Source organism: Trematomus bernacchii, unplaced genomic scaffold (genome assembly GCF_902827165.1).
Source record: "Trematomus bernacchii unplaced genomic scaffold, fTreBer1.1, whole genome shotgun sequence".
NCBI lineage: Eukaryota > Metazoa > Chordata > Actinopteri > Perciformes > Nototheniidae > Trematomus > Trematomus bernacchii.
In genome coordinates this window covers 11,217,811-11,241,544 of record NW_022987564.1, presented here as the reverse complement: position 1 = coordinate 11,241,544, position 23,734 = coordinate 11,217,811, and the positions used below count along the sequence as shown (strand labels likewise).

The window sequence follows — 23,734 nt, the reverse complement described above, 5'->3', positions numbered from 1 at the left end:
GATATTACATAGTGAGGGAAAAAGAAGATGGCAGGCAGAGTGAGAGAAGTTTGTATTACCTTGTTGACCTTGATGAAGATGCTCTAGCTGAATACGGAGCTGATGAATCTCGGAGATGAGACTGGATCTTTCTGAAGTGTGGAGAGAACCCATCGCCTCTCTGTGCATGGAGTCCTGGAGCAGGATCACAAAAACAACATGTGGTTTCTGACACAATGATCAAAGGAGAGGAATGACAAAGGAACGTTGTTTTTGTCCAATATTGTATAAATGTTAGTAGTTGTGCTATGGAGAAAGCGTTTGCTGTTATTAGTCCTACACTTTTGAATAGTTTAATTTAAACCTTTTCTTTATCGCTTTTCCAAATCAACTGATTTTTGAAACTAGGGTTACTTTCTTGAATTGTTGTTACTTTCTTGAATTGTTGTTACTTTCTTGAATGTTATATTTAATGGCTTTACTGACTTGCTCTTATAATAGAAATAATAGAATAGGAAACTGACTGGTTTTACCCAAGGATCTGTGCCAGTAAAAGATTTGAACAATTATAAACAAATGAAGGGCATATTGCTCCCAATGCACTCCAGTCAAATGTGTTTTTCTGTGCAGTGCAACTGTACATCCAGTCAGCACTACAGAGTTATTTGAAGTGAGTGAATTCAGTGCAAGATCACAGATTTGTTCTCACCTGTTCTGCCAGTCTGCGCTCCAGCTGGTTGAGGTGGATGATGGCGTCGCTGGTGTCCAGCAGGTCCAGCTGGCTGTAGAGGGCGCTCTTCAGCACGCTGCGCTCCCTCATAAACACCTGCTGCACCGCATCCAGCAGCTCGGCCCGCCAGTCTGCACCGCCCGAGGTCTGAGGCAAGTCAGAGACACACAGGTAAACACACAGGCATCAAAACAGACAAGACACATAACAGCTTAAAACTGCTTTGAACTGTGACGTTTCTGACAAACAGTAAGCAGTGTTTTGTGAAGATTGTTCCTTTACCTGTGTTCCTCTGTGTGTCTGCATCTGGGTGATGAGTCCCTTGAGAGACTCCACAGTGGCCATTAGTGCGTCTCGTTCCTTCACCCAGCTGGGGACGCTGAACTGGCCGTCCGGGTCGCCCTCAGTGAGAGGGAGCTCTGACAGGGAGAGCACCTGCATGCCCTCCTGGTGCACCTCGCGGAGCAACGTCTAAATACACCAACACCACACAGAAATCTTGTTAGCATTCTTTGTAATTCAGAAAAAAAGTAAGAAAAATCCCTTCAGTTATGTAATATGGTCACCCTAGGCAACAACAACAACAACAAACTTAAAAACAATACGTCTCACTCATTATACACAATCATAATTGTGTATAATAATCATATTTTGCTCAGCTCTAGGACAGCGTTTATAATAATTGAAGGTGTTACCTTGATCCGGTCAGGCAGATGATCGTCAGTTTCTCTCCTGGCGCCCTCGGGAGTCGTCCTGAACTCCTGCTGCAGGTTCGGGAAGTCAAATCCAGTCCGCTGGCTGTAGTCTGAGCTGCTGTCTGAAATGGGAAAACACTTTCTTGAAACTAAATGCTGAAAAATGGTGAACAATATCATGTATGTCTACTTAAATGATGCACATTTATTAAGAATATTAACTGATAAACAGGCTAAAAAAAAAAAGTTTGCGAGGGTCTGGATTTAGCTTTGAGTTTGACACCTTTGTTCTTGTCAGTTGAAATGTTAAGAATAAACAATACTGTCAAAAATGAGCCTTAAATATTTGAAGCAATAACGGAAACAGAGGACAAGCTCTCATGCTTTGTATTAATGTGATGTTTCTTACCACTTGTGTAGCCATCTTTGATTCGTGTCGTTGGACGGTCTTGTCTTGATGTAGGGGCCTAGAAGAGATTAAACATAAATTAGATATTTGTACTCTCTTAATCAAGTATTTCATAAAGGAGTATAATGTGATGGGTGTAGTGTATAATAAATGTTAGTAGCATTACTTTATTATTTCCTGCCCTCACCTCTCTGGAGCGCAGCTTGTCGATGACGGCCTTCAGGGCCTTGCACTCGTCCTCCAGCGCCTGCGTGTCCCTGCGAAGGCCCTCGCTCTCTGAAATATGCCGAGCCTCCATGTCCAGGATCTCCGCCGCGTGGAGCTCCTGCATCTGTCCAATCTTCTCCTGGAAATCTTCGATCACCTCCTCCATCTCCTCTTTGGTAGCAGACTCAATGTCCGGGCCGAGGTCAGACATTTGGAGAGGTTCGGTCTGTGTGGAGGAGTGAGTGACGGCTGCGTGTTGCTGCTCAGAGCTGCTGTTCAGACGGGCGCTGTGAGACTTGTTGGAGGGGTGCTGGCTGGAAGGGGCAGAGTTCTTCCTGGAGAGAGATGTTTTCTCTTTGGCGCTGCTTCCCCTACCAGCCGGCTGTTTGCCTCCTTTCCTCTTGGGCTGGGTGGTGGAGGAGGAGGAGGAAGCAGCGGAGGCAGGTTGAGGAGAGGGTGAGGGTGAAGGTGAGGGAGAAGTAGATGGAGGACCAGAAACTGCCGCCTTCATCAAGGCTGTTCGAGCCTCTTGGAGCTCCTGTTTGAGTTTAGAAATGGAAACTTCACGAACTTGTAGTTCCTCCTGAAGGTTGTCATTATGCTGCCTGTATCTGCTGAGTTCTTCTTTGGTGGTATCCACATTCGTTCGGAGACCCTGGAGCTCCTCTTTGAGTTTAGAAAAGGAAACTTCACGAGCTTGTATTTCCTCCTGAAGGTTGTCATTACGCTGCCTGTATCTGCCGAGTTCTTCTTTGGTGGAAGCCGCATCATCTCTGACCTCCTGGAGAAGCTCCGTCATGGTGGCTCGTTCTTCATCAGCTTGTACCTTAAGGATGATTTGGAAAATTGTCAGCCAGTTATCATAAAATAATCGGGCTTTTCGTAAAACAAACAACTATCAAATCTATCTATAGAACTATAGAAAAATATACGATAATGTTAAACACCGTATTTCAGATGTGGGGAAATAAAGTTTTTACTTACTTCAAAAAGTTCTCCTTTAAGTTGAGCAATGGTCATTTCACGCTCCTATGAAAACACAATTGTGCGTTATTAAAATGTGAATACATACATACAACTCACACACATAAGTGAACTAAGATCTGTAAAAAAGACGCAACATACATGTAATAGTTTGAGCAGGTGGAATATGAATTGCTATCTAGTGGAGAATTAAGAGACCACGATACCACGCCGTTTAACTTAGCTTAGGGGTAATACAGGAAAGAACAGCTAGCCTTGCTCTGTCTGAAGGTACAAAATCCACCTAGCAGCACCTCTAAAGCTTACTCATCGACCGGTTATATCTTGTTTATTTATTTAAATAAGAAGAGTAAGAAGGTCAGGGTTTCCTGTTTACTTACTACTAAATTATGCTAACAGGCCACAAAGTTTAGCTAGATATTTCCGTTAAGATGAGAGTAGTTTGATGTTCTTATCCAACTCTCAGTAACAAAGAAGATATCAAACCAGCATGATGTCAAACTATTTCTTCAAATATCATTTACATGAGCTCAAATCTCCTGACAGCAAAGCAATCCATTTTAAATGAAGTGTAAAATGACAACTTTTCAAAGGAATGTAATAACATGTAGAATAAATGTATTTCCAGAAGTGATGTTTTTATAGATGAATGTCTGTACCTGCAGCAGCTCCTGCAGCTTCTCCAAACTCTCCCTGCTGCTGTTCAGCTCCTCTTTGGTGGCAGCTGCATCGTTTTGAGCCTCCATCAACTCCTGATGAAGATCAGAGCCCTTTGTCTCCTCGCAGCTCCCAGATGATACCTTAAGAGGCAGAGTTTAAATATTAGACAATAAAAGTCTTCATATATCAATAAAATGTTAACTGAAGTAGAATTATTTTGTTCCCACCTTTTGTAGTTGGTCCTGCAGTCTTTCTATTGTAACCGTTTTGTCCTACAGAGAAAAGCAAACGTTTGTCAGTCTCATGAAACATCAGAAACACTCTGAACACCAGAGGCAGTCACTCACTCTGAGCTCCTCCTGGAGTCGGCTGCAGCTCTCCTTGAAGCTGCTCAGCTGCTCTTTGGTGGCCGAGGCCTCGTCTCTGACCTCCTGCAGCTCCTGAAGAAGCTCTGACCCAGCAGCCAGCTGCTCAACAGCAGTGGACGCCTGATACAAAGGTCACAAAGATTCAAAACAATCAGAGCTTTGTCTGGCAAGGGATGACGTTTACACAGTCTGAAACATTATTACAATGGCTACAGGGATTTAGTGTTGAACAAGCGGATAACATCAAGATATACAGTTTTTTGTATTGCACTTTTAAGTATAAGTTTGTAAATCCAAGGATGCAATCTTGACATTTCTCCTGTGATTCTTAGGATTTTATTATTAGAGTTGAGTTTATTTGCCAAATCAAGTCCAAAATGCAGCAAAACACTGCCTAAATATCAGTCTCAGTAAGATTTAAAATGTTCTAAAAACGTTTATCAATGCATCCTGTTCATTTAGATTATTTTTATATAATACCGTAAATAATATAATAACATATCTGCAGATGGCTAGCTTAGCCTAGCTCAGCACAAATACTTTAAACAAGGGGAAACAGCTAGCCGAGCTCTGAAGGTAAGAAGATCGACCTTCAAGCACCTCCAACACTCACTGATTTAAATATGGTATATTTTTTGTTTAATATGTACAAACATTAAAAGGGTAAACACATCAACCTGTGGTTATATGTGGGGTTGAACTACTTGATCTACTTTCTTATGACCTATCAGACGAACTCACCTTCCCAGCCGGTGATGTCCTCTGAGGCGTCTTGGTCTTCATCTGACTGAGCAGATCCATGAGCACGGCCAGCCTGCGCTCGTACTCCATCACCTCCTCCTCGGAGCTGGAGAGCAGCTGCTTCTGGAGCTCCTGGTCCTTCTGCATCCCGCTCAGTCCCACCTCCAGCTCCCGAAGCCTCTGGGTGAGATGGAACACCTTCTGAGCTGGTCTCGCCTGACTTAGTCCACTGAAATCCATTTTGGGAATACCAAAGTCACCAAAGTCATAAACGTGTGGCTCCACGTCCGGCTTCACCTCAGCATGTCTCTGCTTCTCCTGGTTTTCTTTGGATGCCTGTGACTGCTGCTGCAGTGAGGCCTGCGTGTCGAGCACTGAAGCCAGTTTCTCCCTCAGACCGTCCTCCAGATTAGAGACCCTCTGCTGGAGACCATCCGCATGGCTTTGAGTTTGCTCCAAGAGGAGGCGACAGCGGCTCAACTCATCGTCCTTTTCATCGACCAGGACCTGGAGCTCCTGTATGCGAAGGTCCAGCTCCTCCACTCTGGATGTAGCACTCTGCTGTAAAGCGTGCACCTGGGCCTGCATGACTACGAATCCTGCCGTTTTCTCTCTCAGAGCGTCTTCGAGTTCACCCTCTAAGTTATCAAGCTTTTCCGTTTCAGCTAAAGCTTCTGCACTCTCCTTTAAGCGGAGGTATGTCTCGAACAGCTTACTGTGCTCTGATTTGAGTGTGTTGACCTCTTTGGTGGCCAGGTCCATTCTCTGTTTCATTTCATCGTACTCCTCTTTACTCGGCCCCTGGGTGGCGCTCTCTGACCCAGCCTTGGGGTCCTCGTCCTCCTCTGCAGCCTGCTTCTGCTCGATGTTGGCCAGCTCCTGCTGCAGTCGGTCTATGACTGCATTCAGTTGCTCGATCTCCTCCTCATTATTCCTCTTCAAGCGTTCTTGTTCGCCTTGCAAGCACTGCACCTGGGACTCCTGGTCTTTAATCAGCTCATCCCTCTGATCCATTTCCTGAAGAGAAATATGCAGATGTTATTAAACCATAAACACATCAGATTTGAGAAGTCCATAGCTTTCCGGCTATTCGGATAAACGTCTGAGTCCCTTTGGAAATTCTTTGGAAATTGCATTTAGAATTTGGAAATGGATGAGATTGTAAGAACTCCTTAGAGACTCAGAGGTTTAGTAAGCCACCTCACATGAGCAAATGATCACCTCACAACAGACAATGGTGTGGAGCAACTTACCGGGAGAAAACAACCCAACAAAACCAAATGGAGCAAACCAAAATAACAGTGTACACGAATGTAGAAAACACACACACCGATGCACTATGCGTATTCGAAATAGGTTTTGATTCTATTTCGTATAAGCATATTGCGTTACCTTGTTATCAGAGGCTGCTTCCATGTGTTGGAGCTTAGTGATCTGTTCATTAAGAAGTGCTATTTCCCTGTCCTTCTCCTCCATCACCTTCGAAAATCAGAGATTATAACGTAATGGCTATTAATAAACATGTCACGCTGAAGCCCAGTCAGAGTCAGATTCATGGTGAACTACTGGAAGTACACTGGTTGAGTCATTTGGCACAACAAAAGGCAAAAAAACAAAAAATGTACAAATAAAAAAAAATAATTGTTTAAAAAGAGCATCTGGATCAAAGTGTTTTTGCAGTTTGAATGTAGAAAAATTAACGTTATGGTGAAATATGTTGACAACTGATGGGAGTTCTTTTTAACACCAGACCTGGTGTTGTATCGTGCAGAAAAAGTAAAAGCTTAACTGGCACATATCATATTGATCAACAGTTTTAAAGTCACCACCAGTGGTTTATTTTTAGCTTTTTAGTACAACAGTTAGTACGTATAAAACACAGGTTAATCCTTTAATAAATGAATATACAACTGTTAACATTTTCTAAAAAGAAGGTGACCAATATCTACATATGAAAAATGATATCCTTCGTTTTTAAGAAGCGATCACGGCTGAAGATCACACACAATCAACCAGACTGTAAAAGGTTATTTCATCAGGATGTGTCTCTACCTGGAGCATGCTCTCCCTTGTCTCTAGGTATTGCTGCTGGCTGCTGAGCTCCTTCCTCTGGATCTCCAGCTGCATCTGGAGCTGCTGCACCTCCTCGCTCTTGTTCTCCAGCTCTTCTCTGAACTGCTCCAGCTGCTCCTCCAGGTTACAGATCTGAGGCGGCAGGTAAACATGACACATCAGAGGAGACGCCACAAGAACACAGGATGTTCTCTGCTTTGCAATTTAACAAAAATATCAACAAATGTTACAGTACGTTTCCCTGCAGGACAATGCAGCGATTTTATTCATACATAACATGTAGGCACCATAGAATTGAGAAACATCGCAGTTACGCCGGCACACTGATCCAAACCAAAACATTGAATTGCCAGTTGAATCTTTTTCAGATTTCTAAAGATTGATGTAAAAGGTTTATAATTGAAATCCTAAACTGAGGATCACATTACCTCTTTCTCTTTCCGCTCCAGAGCTTCTCTCTCCGTCTGTAACTGAGCCTCCAGTGTTGACTGTTTCGCCTCTGTGATGGATGCATGCTGCTTCTTTTGTTCAACCTGCGACACACACAACATACACACACACATGAAATAAACTATTACAACATGTGCACAAAAGGCGTGATGGATGAAACTCTTTAAAAAGAGATCAAACAGATTTTCAATCATGCATAATGAAAATGGACGTGCAACTGGAACTCTGGGCCATTTGCCCACTGATCAGCGGCATGGCAGATTGATCAGCATTCCACACACTGCTCTTTGTGTTCACTCACAGCAGCCCTCCACCAACACTGGGGGGCAATCTTGATAGTTGCTAGCCATAGCTCATCAGCAACAACAAACTGCCGGGTGGCTGAAGTGGACCCACCCACACATTGTTCTCCCTCAGCGTGCGTACCAACCCTCCTCCTGTTCCTCCTCTTGCTGTCATCTCATCTGCATCCTCTCACACACACACACACATTCTGCCATGCTCCAAAGCTATTGTTCAGACTGCTTTTCTCTCCTGCCGTCTCCAGCACATCCTTCATCTCCCTCTCCCCCCTCCCCCTCCTCTCACAAACCTTCTCCAGGGAGTCAGCGCTGGCCAGCAGGGCCTGCTCCAGCTCACGGATGCGGCTCTCCAGCTTGTCTATCTCTTCGTTGCGCTCTCCCAAATCACGATTCAGCTGCTCTGAGCTGAGCAGCAGCTCACTGCACCAATCCGCCTTCTCCTTCAGCTGGGAGGTCAGATGCTCCACCTGGTAGAGAAAGAGAGGGAGAAATGAAGAGAGAGGAGGGGGGGGGGGGGGGGGGTGTCGTTTAATGAGAATCGCTCTGAGACACCACTCGCTACAGCATAGCTGGTACATGAACAGCTAGCTGGGAGGTCAGCTGATCCACCTGAAAAAGGAGGGGGGGGGAGAGCATGAAAGAGGTGCAGGGACAGAGGGGAGAGAGAGATTTCATTCAGGGGGAGACAAACCACAGAGCGGTACATTGACCAGGAGGGCCGCTGGTAGGTAACGGATCCATCTGTGAGATGAGAACATCAGCAGATCAGTGGAGGGAGGAAGAGGGTCGACAGGAGGGAGGTTTGTTCAGGATTCCCTCAGAACTGGTAAATAAGTCTCTGTCTAGATGGTGTACTCCTGATTATACAAGAAAATATGTTGCTTCTTAAAACTGAGCTCCAATTCAAATCGGCACTGTCGTAAGGCAGATGAAATGCACCCCCTCACTGGCAGCCCCTCATTAAATATTCATTCATGAGAGTAGTTCAGCCCTGAATGGTCTATTTATATATCCTAAACCGTACCAGAACGCCTTATGTTTCGTTCATAGATGGGATTTACTGTAAGTCAACATCAGTGCCTTTCTTTATATAATGTATTGCTTTACATTCAAGAAAAACTTGTGGAGACATGTTTGTTCGTGGTTCCCCTCCAAAACATTGCTAAGGTGGCAAAAAACAATGTCAAATGTAAAGGGTTTGATATAATTGTATTAAAACAAAATTGTCATTGGGGCATTACTTTTATAATGTTTGTTCAACACTGAACTTGTGATGATCCTTTTTCCCCCCAGCTTTCTTTACTGTTTTGCAGTTGAGTTTTTAACTGGGACATTACAAGGAGAGACAAGACAAAGAAGTATATAGAGGAACATGTCCTGAAGTTTCTTCTTCTTGACAAACGAAGAAGAGGGGGATCAAACGGGAGCAAGGGTGAGAAAAGGAAGGAGGGGCTGGCAGGCCATAAGTTGCTGCAGGGTTGGGCGGGATCACTAAAATGCACTAGATACTCTCTGGGGGGAGACTGGATTCTACGTGTAGCTAGAAGCAATACCTTAGAGGTTACTCCATCCACCTGTAATACGGGAGAGAGAAGGCATACAGGATCAGAGGACGGACAGTTCAAGGCCAGAGAGGGGGAAAAGCACCTAGTGAGAAAAATGTGGTCGGAGTCTCTGGAAATTACAGAAAAGTTTATCCTCAAGATGTTAGCATGTGAGTTTAAAGAAGAAGTGGGATTGATGTTGGCATTATGCTTTAAACTTACTACACCATCAATTAGTCGCATTTAAAGAGGAAACAAAGAGACAGATTTTTTAAATAAAAGTTGCAAAAATATGGATGAGAGGAAACATTTTAGTACCAATGAGCAATAAACTAATTTCCCCTGATTCAAATGATGTCCTGATTGGATGATTGAAATGCACCGAGGGCCCATAACACAGTGCAGATTACTTTCTGAAGTCAATTGTGTTATTTTGCGTTATCAAAGGGGTCATTTAGTTCAATTTATTCCAACATGATGCCTTCAAAATAAACAGTGTGTAATGCTTTATCTAAAGATTCAGAGGATTTGTTTGAGGAAATAATGAGCTTTTCAAATGTGCTGCAATTCGATGACAACAGTGTTGATCCAAATGACGTTTCTCCTTGCCCCGAGTGAACTGGAGGCTAGGTTGTGAGTGGATGAAAAATGACAGATAATAGGGAAATCCTTAGGAAACCAAAGAGTAATCATAGCACATACAAAGCAAATAAACAATCATTAAGGTTAGAGCTGACAGCAGTTACTGATGTGCAAAGACAACATGTAATCAAAATGTAATGAACCAGCTTTCAATAGCTGTGGAAATCAAAGCTTACTGATCTGTGGAAGCTAATTGGGATACAGAAAAACCTTAAGTTTACGTTTTATCAGTGATAAATCTCTGGGTTTGACATCCTGACTTGATCTATTGTGAAAATAAAAATAATGAAATGGAACAAGCTGATTTAAAGCAGTTGGTGTCCTGACTCTTTACACAGGTATTCACTTTTGAAATGTGATATCAGAAGTTAGCATATATGTCATGTTATTGTCCTCATGTCATACAAACACACAGCCTTACTGTTGACTACATTTTCAACAATGAGCACACTAGCAGAGTCATTAACTTTAGCAGATGTAATCCCTCCAACTGTATTGTGTATTTGATGTTAGAGAAATAACACCAACTATCACACAACTTACAGAGGACATGAGTCCTACTCTTACGTCCACACTAACACTATTTGGTGTCATTTTCGAGGAAGCACAGGTAATTCTACCAGCTCTTTTGTTCTGCTGTGTGACTCTCAGCTCAGTGTTCAGCGCCACAACAAAAGTGTTGTGTTAAGGAAATAAGCATGTATGCGACTGCCTGGTCCTCTGACAAGAGAACAGAGCGCTCTCCTGTTACCTCTTTGTTTCTCTGCTCCGATCCGGCCTGGAGCTTCTGCGGATTCTTCAGCTGTTGTTCCAGTTTCTGGATCTCCTGCTGGAAGAAGTCTCTCTCGTGTTCGCGGTCCACGGCTTGTTCCTGGACAACAAAAAGATAGACAGGATTAAGTCTGATTTCAGTGATAAAAGTTGAGGCAGAAGTAACGTTTAAAATGAATATGTCAATGGAGTGACGCATCAGGGGGCAATCAGTGTTTCCCCAAAATGTTGAAAGGCTAAAAGTCCACTGAACTACGGAGTGTCCACTTATGCAACATCAATTATTCAGTTCTACTTTGACCTCAGATTTAGATGATCAGCGAACATTTTTACATGATCTCATTAACCCAATTATGGAGGCTTTCATGCCTAGGTAACGATCACTAAATAATCATCCTCATTTCCATTACTACTGCACACTACAGAAAATAAACCTAGAAGTCTATGTATATCATAAAGGATTGGCCAAATAATCAAATTATAAAAATTGTTGTTAACAAATTCTATGTTGTTTGTAGCTGACATCAACAGGACAATAGAGGCATTCAAAACACATTCAGAAGATGACGTGCCATCTCCTCCGGGCCAAGCGGCCCAATTACAGTGTGATGGTGGGAACAAACTCATCAGCGCTTTAGGCAGAGACCCCCAGAGAGACTGAGTTATGTCAATGACTAATCAAGGGCAATGAGCTGCATCCAAAAAAAGGAAACTTTGCAAAATGTTAAAAAGATTTGATTTACTATTATAAAGACAATGAAAGTAGAACATATTTTTCCTTTTCAGAGCTAGAAAAACATCATTTTGTAATCATTTATGAACACAATGCTTGCCAATTTTTTGACTGATATCATAGATGTTCTGTTGAATATTAATTGAATCTCCATTGATAGCTGGTATAGGAATTTCATTCATGATTTAAGGCTGGAATAAAACATAACGTTTGTCTCACTGACTTGAGAGTTTTCTTAACTTTGAATATTGAGAAGAATAACTACAATGCCAGTGGAGGCCATGTTGTGTGTCACCCACATCGAGGAACCTCCTGTTCTTGTCCAGCTGTTTCTCCAGAGCCTGGACCTGCTGTCGGAGGTCTCCGCTCTCTGAGCTCTGAGTGTTCTCCAGCTCGATCACCCTGTTGTTCTGCTCCTCCAGCTCCGCCTCCAGCAGCTTCACCTGCTTCAGGAGCTCGGCGTTCTCCTTCTCCGCCTGCCGCTGGACCTCCACCTTCTCCTTCATCAGCTTCTCCGTCTCCTCCAGAAGGTCTACAGGAGACAGCGGACGAAGAAAAAGAAGTTAAGTATTGCTGCCTCTCCTCTAAAAGGTGGCTTACTTAAGTTAATGATTCATTCAGGTTTGATTTTGGAGACAAACAGGATGCTGAGATGGAGCTACTGAAGAGTCTGAAGTCTGTGAGCCACATGACTAGATTGAATTACTTTTTTACCATGTTCTCTAAAATGTTATATACTTTTACAGCCAAGTGAACTTCAGACTCTTCCAACATTTCAGTCAACTTCCCAACAAAACACCCAGATACCGAACATGACACCCCATCATAATGCCTCTTTCCAGTGAACAACCCACACCGATTCACCCAGGATCACCCCCCGCAGGATTAGTGCAAAAGTAACAAGGTGAGAGAGTGCAAATGAGAGAACAGACAGGTGGACAGCCCAGACATTGCAATATCCATGCCCAGTAAGCGTTTACAGGCAGGAGAGGGACTTCCTGAACAGCCAATCATCTCACTTCCTTTAAAGAAATGCTGCAAGCACAGCATCTACAGATCTAAACTATATGCAGTAATTAAAAAAGATGGCTGGATTCAGAGTGTAGATGATGACAGTTAGGAAATCATGACTACATATATGTCTCTGTAGTTTAATTGTATTTCATCATGCTAAAATGACTGTTTACATTGAAATTAAAAAAGACAAACCAGGGCAAACATCAAGTAAAATTAAAAAGCTGAAGCAAAGGTTAGTGATTGAACAGAGTGAGTTGGTGAGCCAATAGCAAGCAAGCTCAAAGCTTTGTTGGTGAGTTGCTGGATTAGGGTTTAAGAGGTGAACTCTAGATGATTATTAAGAACACATAGTAGAAATGACTGAGCCATGCTCAAAGTGGACACACCTGCTTCAGGTGCTGCAACCATTGCAGCTTCAACTAGGCCTACAGGAGAATAAGAAAGCACAGGGATGTAACATGCTCTTTTTCTTTTACATGAACAGGAAAATTCTTAGATAAAGAATAGAAAAGGGTGGAGATAGGACGACAGTGCTTTTCTGTCTGTTTCATTCGAGGAGGTTAAGGCTGTAGAAAGGATGCTGTGAAGGGAAAAGGTTTCTGCATAAAGCCCTTTTAGTTTTACCCTTAATTACTTACCATGTTATCAGAGAATGTACTCATGGGAAACCTTTTTCATAAATGTAGGTTATAATGGAAAATGAGCAGAAACACTTTATTTGTCCGGAGCACTTCATGGCAAACATCTGTAAATGGATGTCTCTGTTTGGCACAAATACCAGTGTTCAAGAAATCTAGATAAGAGTTTCCTAAGGGAAAAATTATTCAAACAATACATATCTTGTAGACATTTTAACTCTTGGTATAAATTCTGTTGACCTATTGTATGACCCATGAATGTTTGTTTTCATTTCCGTTCCGCCACAGCAACAGAAGAACTACAAAGTTAATCATTATGAGGCTCGACACATTTACATTCTAGAAACCAGTTTCAATGCAGATCAAGGTTTTGTATCCCGTCAATAAACATTGCAAATAGGAGATAAAAACAACTTCTCTATGACGTGCAGCTGGCAATGACTCAGGTTTACTGTTTCACAACAGACTGCCCTTTGTAATTCAACAAATTATTTATGTTTAAATGTAGGTTTCAATACAGCCATACCAAACAAACTGTCACTTGAAACTCAAGCCTTGATAAAAGACAACAAAAAAACGAGCTGATTTTATTATTTTTGCTATTCTAACTCTCATCTATAATGCAATAAAGATCACAATATCAAACCTATATTTTATGATCAGATCAGGTTTCATTCAATTAATTAAATGATTCATATTTTACCTTCAAATATTAAAAAGATTGAACTTCCTGTGACTAAGCAATCAAAAATCTGTATATATTTCGGTAAGGGAATTTTGGGATACGTACGAAGCTCGCGGGGCCCGGATTCCTCCCTCATGGCGTCTTGTTGCCGTGACATCAGCTCCCGCTCCTCCTGCATCTGAAGCCTCTCCTGCTCCAACTCCTGCAGCCGGCTAGCTGTCACCTGCAGGGAGGAAGGAGATTCAGAACTCTGATATACATGTCGAATGTAAGTATGTGTTGTGGAGTTGAAGACAAGGATCTCCCATCCCAATGCATGAAGAGCAACAGCTTTTAATGTGAATGAGGAATTGATGCTTCAGTGGACTTCATTTACCATCAACCCTGATTGGACACACAATGCTACATTAATACGACACCTCAACTAACTTGTATCTCAGATTTGAACTAATTGGTCCTCAACTGACTGTGCTAACGTGTCGATACATGTCTGTAGTGTTTTGAGCCAGAGGGGAACATGATTATTCCTTTACATGGTCAGGTCTCATGCCATCCCTCACACAATCAAAAGGTAATTATTTTCCGTCTCTCTTCAGCTTGATTGCCTCACCAGCAGCTCCTGCTCGAGGCTCAGCTGGAGCTCTTCCTTCTGACGTAACTGCTCCTCAGATGCAGCTCGTTCTCCCGTGTAGCCGTCAATCAGACCTGAATGTGGACAAAGCCAGGAGGAGGACAGGTATTAGGGCACTGAAGTAGAAATCCTACATTTCTGCTTTATAAAGTTATTGTTCCCAGCTTTCTCTCCAATTCTAACAATCACTTAACAGAATAATTAAGAGAAATGATTGTGTGTTGATTATAGCTTCAGTCACTCACACACACATCCACACACACTGCAGTTATTCAGATGAATGAGCACTTAACAGCAGGATACAAAATCCAAGGTTACCACCAACACAACAGCAAACAGAAACATACATACAGGACACACTGAGGCACACACACTTGAATGCAAATGCAGGGACGAACACAAGTGAGCATGGATGACCCATTTTGCTTGACATGAAGTACAAAACTGAGCTGCACACAATGAAATGCAATCATTACTGTACTGCTCTGTCACAGGTCAGCAAGCATTAAGCAGCAGGATGGTATGCAGCTCATAGTTATAGGAAATGGGGGATCACACACACACACACACACACACACCATGGGACTAATGACCAACCATGTATATGTATCCAATCTTATCATATATCATTACTCTTTATAACCTAATTGTTCTTTAACCTTGTGTTTGCCATTTTTAAGACCTGTGTTATTGATGTGTTCCTCTTGTGAAGCACTTTGAGCTGAAATTAATATTATGAAAGGTGCTATATAAATAAAGTGTATAATTTATTATGGGTTCAATGGACTCTGTGTTTATCTAACACTGAAAGGGGGGCAGAAGGTTAATATCACTTGTGTATTCAGAAGTTAAGCAGGAACCAAAGTGTGTAAAGTTTGCCTAAGGAGGGATCCCTCCATGATACACAGCTATCAGATGCACATGATTACCTGCTTTAAATAAACAAACATTGTCAAATTCACAGTGTTCCTGGGAAACACATCTACCTCCACTTCATATTGTCAGGGTTAGCCTTTTCCCCTTGTTAAAAATAAGACTTTTCATCCTTTTCACCGACATAATACGCTCTGACTTTGAATCTTTTTTCCTAGGCTGAGGCTATGCCTTGGGTTTATTAGAAACCAGTTTGAAAAGGCCGCACCCTGAGCTTGTACCTATGTGGATTATCCACACAATAGGAGGATCATATTCTCTCTTTCAGGTTATTGGCATTTGCACAAGTGGATGTCGAAAAGACAGGCTTAGCAGAAGTCAAGCACTCCCTAATAGAAGAAGACGAACGCCATACAAGCTGATAGGCTCTGCACATCTTATAAATGTAATAATGGTAGTGTGGGGTGCAGAATGTATTCTCCATAAAAGCGGCAACAACTTGGATTATCTGTTTAGTTGAACAGAAAATATTGAAACAATTTGACTACTAGCAAATACTTTTACATTTTCAATATGTTTACAATCATGCAAACATTTTACATTTTCTCAGATTCCAGCTGTTAAAATTTAAAATGTGTTTGATGCTTTTCTATGACAACAATTATGTATTTTGACTGTTGGTCAAGCAAAAGCAAACAAATGAAGGACATTTGTTCAAGTGATTAATCTAAAAAATATCTGCAGTTTAAATGACAATGACACTAAAAACAATTGTTAGGTGAAGTCCTAGTCAACGATAAATGCATAACAGCAGCTGCATAGATATTGAGACCAGATACAAGGGAACAAACATTTAACAAAACTTCACATTCTCTTTTATTCCTTCCTTTATCTCCTACAGCTTGCAACATGATCCCCCTCTTTGATGTCTATCCTGTAAAACTTTCTATGCTGGCAAATATTTGCTTTTCTTCAGCGCCTCTATAGGATTACATAAAACAAACATCATAACAGGATTCTAGCATGATGGTATAACACAAGACAGAGCCATAAACTCACCACGGTTCAGTCAGTGTGTACACAAAGCCAGTAAGAAAGAATTGACTGTTGTACATTTGCCAAATTGTGTGAGGGACCCAAATTCAGCCCCTTCAACAAGTGAGTAAGAGTGGATGTGTCTGTAACAGTTAACCCAAGAGGAGAAGCTGTCTCTGACATGGATGGGACATCGAAAAGATCTCAAAGCATTTAAACGGCTTAAACCAATTTCAAAAAGTGGCCACTGAATTCCAAGTGATTCTAGGTTGATAAAGCTTAAATATTTGAATTGTACCTTTCACCCTCATACACAAACTCTGGCGATTTTGTTGGCATGAGCAGTCAGATGTCCAAACACATATCAAAAACATTTTAGCAAACAGAAATGACCATTTGTCGATTTCTTACCGCAGATGGTCTCACACTACTTTACTCTCCCTTTCTAACAGCTGATCCACACACTCCCTGTAACACCCCCCTCCCCCTAACAGATGCACAGATGCTTTTTTCACTTCAGTTCCTCCTTATGCTCTCTGTTTTCTGTGATCGTTCTGACGCACAGACACACATTGTCACATCATCAATTAGAGTCTATAGAGAAACATCTAGTGCTTCCTTTAAGGAGGCTGCATAAAGAAGATGGATTTGAAAAGCTTCGAACAGAGGATGACAGTTCTGTGCACACTCCAATCAAAACATGTACGCGTAATTAGTGTGGTGCTGATTCCTAAATCCTTGAAATTACATGTTTGAAAACGGCGTTATTCAGAGGAACTCACCCTCAGCGCGGTGCAGTTCCAGAGCCAGCTGCTCGCGGGCCCGGGCCTCCTCCGCTAGCCTCTCCTGCAGCTCCTCCTGCTTCTGCAGCAGCTCGTTCATCTCCTGGTTGTGCCGGAAGGACTCCCGCATCAGCTCAGTCTGGGTCAACCGGGCATGCTCAAGCTGAGAGGAAAAGAGATGGTGTTACAGAACAAAAACAGTTAGGAAAGAGGACTTGTTTTGTATAATCTTAGAAGATCATCAAAAAAAGGAACCGTTTGTCAAGTAGGAGCACTACAGAAATGTTGCACATGTAATATCATTTTACTCGTCAGCTGTTACAACAATGGTGTGATCTTGTCTTGGGCTCTAGACTTTTATTTTTCACATGTAGAATTAAAAAAATGTGTTAAACATGGTTGGAGAATCTAATGAAAGATGCCATTTGGCTGCAGAAAGACCAAGTATTTGTTTGGCAAACACTAAGAGCTAAAAGTCAGGAGATTTCAGCCTTTGACTAATCTTTTTTTAACCCTTAAGATCATGGAAGGAATTCTAAATCACTTGATCCCCCCTTTAAATCTGCAATTTGCATGTTTGGCACTGGAGTTGGGTTCTGGTTTAACTCAGTCACTCTAACATATACACGTTTAGTTTATTTTAATGCACAGCAGTCGACCTGTGCTCATAGCTTTCAATGTCCTTTTTATTATTTTAACACATTTACAAACATAAATATATCATAACACGAGGTGCTAAACCTATAAACGTTTTCTTTTTAAATCAAAGCTTTATTTCAGAAATGTCTTCCAGCCAATTTGCAAAACAGGTATTTTCTATGAGATACATACAAGCTACATCACAGCTTAATAGCAGTATTATTATTTAAAAGATTTGCAGCTAGAAAGCAAATACAATTATATTACTGTAAGCCAGCAACCGTTTTGTTACTCAGAAAAGCATTTTGTAGTCACCTTAAATAATATACCACACTGAATTACGAATGGTTTGACAACACAGTTCATGGTCCTTATGCACAATTTGGAGAGGCTTTAACATAAGTGCATTGGCATTGGACAAACTGGCAATTACAAGAGTCGATAATAAAAGGAGGTAGTGTGCAGATGTAACAGAAACGCACTGAGATAATGATATCACGTGTGTTTAATGACCTTCAGGTCAGATGACAGAAGGCATCTGTTCTGTGTACAGCTATGAAATCATCATAATGAAATAACCCGTTCCCTCGCTCCCATTCATCCGTCATTTACTTTTCATAGATAACCATATCTCTCGAGCAAAGGTCTTTTTGTAACATTGCAGGAACCAGGAAGTGGAAATGTGACCCTCGCACATAGAAGTCATATAATCTTTCTGTTTCAAAAGCAGCACAGAAATAGATGCTGTGCTCATATGGAAACCACATTTAACGAGCATCAGCGTGTGCAGACCTGCCCGCACCTTACAGCCTCTGGTTATTGTACTGATCAAATATTAATCAACCGTGCAGTTCTTTCCATCCACTGCACAAACCCAATCCCGACATACAATTTCAAAACTCCAACACACAACAGTTAGAGCGAATTTCCCAGGTGTTCACTTACTGTATACGGAGGAGTGGGCAGGGAGATTTTGGAGATAACCTTAAGAAGGTGACCCTTAGTCCTGTGGTTGACATGGGAAATTTGGGTCTGTACCACCACAGCATTTTTTTCATTCAAGGTGCTGCATATTGGGAAAGGTCGGGGAAGGGGTACACGAGATTCCACCTCGTAAACATCCTGGTCCTCCCCTTCCATCCACGTGCTGCTCTGCAGGCCTGAGTTCCAGTAAGAGCGGTAGGAATCCATGGTAAAATAGTAATAGATGTACTGAAAACTTAAATCGTATGTCCTTTTCTGGGGAACTGATTTCCATTTGTTGTGATCCTTCAGGCTCACCTGCTCAACCACAAATGAGAATGAAGTCCAGAGGGGGATGAAGCAGTGAGCAACGTTGTGGATAGCTCCAAGCAACAGTTTCTATGCGTTTACCACACACACACACACACACACGAGGAGTAAACAACAATTGGAGAGGTTGACATTCACGTCATCTTAATCACATGTTGTCTGACGGCGGTAGAACAAGTTCCCAGGTAGATATTGAGAGATCATCTTGTGTGAGTTTTTAAAAAAGGTCCCTCCAAAAAGTGTCATCCTCGACAGTGACAGGGAGTCCCATCCTGGTCTGGCTTTTTAAAAAGGCATTCCTGAACACGTCCACAGGAGGTTTGTAAACAAAAAGGCAAGCATTACTTCTCTTCCTGTCCTCTTGAAAGATCCCTCTGAATATCTCTGCTCTCTCTGACCTTATTTCTTCAGAGTGAAACCATCATGCCGCTCGGTGAAGCTCACACCCCCCCCCCCGTCCGCTCCGGCTTGCTCTTCCCTCTCTCTGCTCTCTCTTTCTCTCTGGGGATTCATTAACAATATGATGACGCCGTAGCAACCCCGACCTGCAGGGAAGCCTCCCAGGGGCCCCTTTTAATTGTTTAGTCCGAGCGGCAACCGGCTGAGAGTGAAATGACAGCGCTCCGATCTTAAGTCTTTCACTCACTTCCTTGTAGGATCGCTGTTATTCCTCCTCCACGCATGCTTCCGTGCTCATGCTATGTTATTACTCACTGAATCTGGATCTCTCTGTCCTGTCAGGCGAGCTTCCCTAACCCGAGGCAGCCTACTGTCACTCTGTTACACTCACTTTGCCTCCGTTTACCCGTGAGCTTTACAAAAAGATGAAATCCCAGACTTCCAGGGCAGTTTTCCCCACTCAGACGAGAGGATTTTCCTTCCACTTCCTACATTAATACTGTTCAGCAGAAGTGGGAGGGAAGCAGGTGTGGCTTCCGTCATTAGAGCCAGAGGGTCAGGTAGATTTGCAAGTAGATCACAGGCTCTCCACATACATACAAATAACCCACAGACAACACACGCCCATCCCACTAAAAGTTGTCAAACTGGATTCCCTCGTAATGTAGTCGGAGAAAATACAATTAGGGCGTTCTGAAAACTCTGCCTCTCGGTCCTAGCTCCTGTCTCTGTTCGGCATGCCAACCGTCATAGTGACTGCACACTAACAATTTCCACGTCTCACCGGCAGATAATGGGAGTGAACAATTAGAAAGCAAACACCTTCCTCAGGCAAATTATTGACAGCAGTACTCTTACAAAGATACTTAACATTCCTGACCGGCTTGTGACATTAATCTAAGTTCACGAGGCTGACGCTGAGGCAAGACGTGACGAGACGGCACGCTCAGACAAGAGTAATGAGTATCACATCGATAGCAGCAGGAAAATCATTGAACAGACCATTAAGAGGCTTTGTTGATGATTACACATTTATTGTGCTGTTAATGTTCTGTTCTTGGAGGAGATGTAAACAGCCTGACATGTCATCTGCTTGTAAAATCTAAAGTGGGTCTTTAATTGGGCTGTAACTAACGATTATTTTCATTTATTTCAATATTTCTTGGGTCATTTATTCAAATTCAAATACTAAATGTCAGAATAGTGAAACATTTTATAATTTCACCAAACCCACGTGGGTTGTATTATATTTTTGTTATACTTTTTTATAAATATGATTGCTTCTTTGAAGTAGAAGAAAACGGCAAATATTTACATTTCTTAAAGCTGTACAAGTGAAATTTCTGGGTTTCTTTTGCTGAAAAGAACTTAAATGTGTTGCAGATTTATAATTTCATCATTGAAGCTCCATTTTAAAGGACAATATCAAACTTATGATAGTGGAGCAAACCAATATTTGGTTTATGATACTGAGGAACACAGAAAAAATACAATCGGGTATACAAAATGACGAATCAATAAATAACATTTAACCAACAATCACTCTGCGGTGTAGATGAATGCTGAAACAACAGTGATGCTCGGCCTGAAATGTCTTTAAAGCTATTTTTAGATCGGCAAGATAAAACCCATCTCAGCGTGAGTAACGCATGAGTTTCAGCCAACGGGAAGATGCGATGTGCAGTCAGTTACTGTAACGCATTCAATGGCCTAGTTAAAGCGCCGTATCTGTGCTGGGCTGACACTGGACACAGCCCGAGGAGGGGGGGGGGGGGGGGGGGGGGGGAGTGGTTGCTCTGTCCACTACCGACTAGGATAGGCTGATCGCACAGACAAAAGCTCAGTGTAAATACAGCTCGTATCTATAGGCAACCACTGAGAATGAGGCAGCTCTTTTGTGTGCGCTTTCTAGACAGACTTTGTTGCCGGCCACATTCTGCAGTCTCATCCCCATTATGCCTCCATGAACAGGCGTAGAAACCCACAGAGGGGGTTAACAGCGTCGAGTGGGGGTATTTAACTGTTTTGACAAACCCTAAACGTGTCACTGGAGCTTTCGGCACAAACACACAAAGACCCCATTTCATTCACAAAGGACTTTAACTACTTTATTATGAGAGTAGTGAAAGTTGGCATCAAATGTTTGTTGATTGTTATGTTGATTTAGTCCTTTGATTGTATTACATAAATCTAAGTAACTGCTTACTTGTGATGATTTAAATAATCAGCATTTGTTTAGTTTTTTGAAGGAATAGCTTTTATTTCGGGAACCATGCCTGGATGCTTTTTTTCCAGAAAGTTAGATGAACTGCTAAGCGGTTACAGTGTATGCCAAATGAACATCCTGGGTGAGATTCCAGGCCTGGGTCCTTTGTTTTGTGTCACACCCCCTCCCTCCCCCTCTCTCTACACTGTCAAACAAGGGCAAAGAAGTTTGTACCTCGTTGGTAGTGTCGGTGATGGCCATCAACATCTTCTCCAGAGCCGTCTGCAGTCGGCTGCTGATGCCCATCAGACACTCCTCGTTCTCCAGCTGAGTCCCCGCCCCCAGCAGCAGGCTTTCCATCATCTGCTGAGACACCTCCAGACCTTCGAGAGCCTCGGCATCACCGGACCACGCGGTCACATCGCCTGTCGCTGTCCCGCTCTCCTGGCAACTTTCTGCAGAGGAACAGCAAGCAAAAACACATCACAATGAAACTGATGTTGGATACATTTTCAACAAATTAACAGTTCTAAGATATTGTGTGACTATTAAGGCTGCACCGATTTTACGATCAACACAAAAATGATTGCAGACTATTAAGAGAAACGATTAAACACCACCACAGACTTTTCACTAGTCATATTATACATCAAACGATTATTGATAATGAAAAAAACGTAGTTGCAGCCCTAAGTAATAAGTAGTTTACAACTTCTATCAGAAGCTTGCAGATGTTTTTTTTACTGCTATAGCTTAAGACAACAACAAAAAACATATATTATGAGAAGATAATCAGCACATTGAATGAAGAACATTCATTGTTAAAGCTCTCATTAAAGCTGTCGTGAAAAAATGAATTGCTTTAAGGCTAGGTGTACGACAAGTGCAACCTTAAACCCTAACCAGGAAGCAAAGCATTGCTAAATATATAACCATAATAAGAGAGTAGTAGCATATATAAACCGGTTCAAATTAGTTAATGAGTTACATAGCGTAATCTACATTTAGTTATTTGTAACATTCTCAGGTGGCATTTACTTTACTTTTTATTAATTTTATAACCATCACAATGTTTTCAAACACACAAAAAGGTGGCTTTCTCTAAAAGATTATTTTTCCCACAAAATAAATATTAAAACTGGAATATCAGATAATATAAGTACAGAAGTCTCATGCAAGACTTAGAGTCGATATGAGGATTAGATTTTTTTTTCTTTGACTAACAGTCGAGCTGTTATTTGCATTTGATCATGTTGACAAGAGTACACATGCATACACACACTGATGGTGTTTTTCGATCATAGTATCCAGGTTTGGTGAAGAAAGAGGAGGATCCACTCTAGGTCGGGCCAATAGCATCATGAAGTCATGGTGCAGTGTTTTGCACCATGACTACATGATGCTTCTGCAAGGAGGTTAGTTTAAAGTCAGGGCTGCCAGCAACACTCTGAATGTGCTAAAGGTTACATTTAGAATCACACTTATAATGAAACTCTAGAAGTCCACATAAGAAGACATGTCATGCCCTACTTGCTTCTGAATGTTTTGTCATCAGGACATAATAAATGCAAACTGATTCTAAACATGATGAAATGCAACAATGCTAACGCAATTGTAGATTCGATGGTGTAAAACTGCAAAGACATGTTTTAAAATCCCGATACTGAGGTGCTGTAGTAAACGCACACTTCACCATTATCCTAGGACTTTTCTTTTCCCTTTGTTTGTTTACTAATTTACAAATCTCCCTTCCAGCTAACTACTAACTACTGAACCAACATGTTTGAGAGGATGAGCAGTTGAGTCTGCTGCCCAAACATAAGCACCATCATTTCAACTATTCCATGGACCTGATGTTACTTGCCTGCAGCGTATGGTCTGCCAGGCTCAGTGTTAACTCTCTGCCAGGTCTCTCTCTGTGTGGTGGAGAGGGGGGGTGCAGCCTGCTGCCCTCCGCTGGAAGCCTCATGCAGACTCTGCATGTGGAGGCCCATCGTTTCCTCCGCTGCTGCCGTGGTCTTCAGGACGTCAACCAGAACCTGACAGAGTTTCTCATTGGCCTTACGCAGGACGATTCTGAAAGCAAAAACAGTTATATTAAAAACAATGGCAGTAGAAGAGATTCTTTTAAATTTCAGTCGGTTAAAAGCTTAGCAATTAACGACAAATGTTTATTTAAACACAGGCAAAAACATGCAACCAATTATTACAAAGGACCAACTCACAGTTAAAAAGCTTTACAATGTTT

The 23,734-nt window shown here is 42.0% G+C and overlaps 1 protein-coding gene across 4 annotated transcripts in view; it reads right to left on the bottom strand.

Moving 5' to 3' along the window:
* Nucleotides 1-23,734, bottom strand: part of LOC117477710 (A-kinase anchor protein 9-like) — a 59,461-nt gene that overhangs the window by 6,622 nt on the left and 29,105 nt on the right. For 3 of the 4 annotated variants that reach the window (XM_034124429.1, XM_034124430.1, XM_034124431.1), the window contains 23 exons: nucleotides 23,351-23,562; nucleotides 21,721-21,941; nucleotides 16,950-17,112; nucleotides 14,239-14,333; nucleotides 13,734-13,851; nucleotides 12,692-12,730; nucleotides 11,588-11,820; nucleotides 10,536-10,655; nucleotides 7,889-8,065; nucleotides 7,275-7,379; nucleotides 6,826-6,978; nucleotides 6,166-6,252; nucleotides 4,774-5,790; nucleotides 4,012-4,152; nucleotides 3,892-3,936; nucleotides 3,664-3,804; nucleotides 3,005-3,049; nucleotides 2,001-2,846; nucleotides 1,814-1,871; nucleotides 1,405-1,526; nucleotides 992-1,180; nucleotides 689-856; nucleotides 60-174 (listed from right to left, as the gene is read on the bottom strand). In XM_034124429.1, the coding sequence (XP_033980320.1) occupies nucleotides 60-174; nucleotides 689-856; nucleotides 992-1,180; nucleotides 1,405-1,526; nucleotides 1,814-1,871; nucleotides 2,001-2,846; nucleotides 3,005-3,049; nucleotides 3,664-3,804; nucleotides 3,892-3,936; nucleotides 4,012-4,152; nucleotides 4,774-5,790; nucleotides 6,166-6,252; nucleotides 6,826-6,978; nucleotides 7,275-7,379; nucleotides 7,889-8,065; nucleotides 10,536-10,655; nucleotides 11,588-11,820; nucleotides 12,692-12,730; nucleotides 13,734-13,851; nucleotides 14,239-14,333; nucleotides 16,950-17,112; nucleotides 21,721-21,941; nucleotides 23,351-23,562 (4,610 nt within the window). The remainder of the gene's footprint in view (nucleotides 1-59; nucleotides 175-688; nucleotides 857-991; nucleotides 1,181-1,404; nucleotides 1,527-1,813; nucleotides 1,872-2,000; nucleotides 2,847-3,004; nucleotides 3,050-3,663; nucleotides 3,805-3,891; nucleotides 3,937-4,011; nucleotides 4,153-4,773; nucleotides 5,791-6,165; nucleotides 6,253-6,825; nucleotides 6,979-7,274; nucleotides 7,380-7,888; nucleotides 8,066-10,535; nucleotides 10,656-11,587; nucleotides 11,821-12,691; nucleotides 12,731-13,733; nucleotides 13,852-14,238; nucleotides 14,334-16,949; nucleotides 17,113-21,720; nucleotides 21,942-23,350; nucleotides 23,563-23,734) is intronic. The other variant, XM_034124433.1, reaches the window with a different exon arrangement.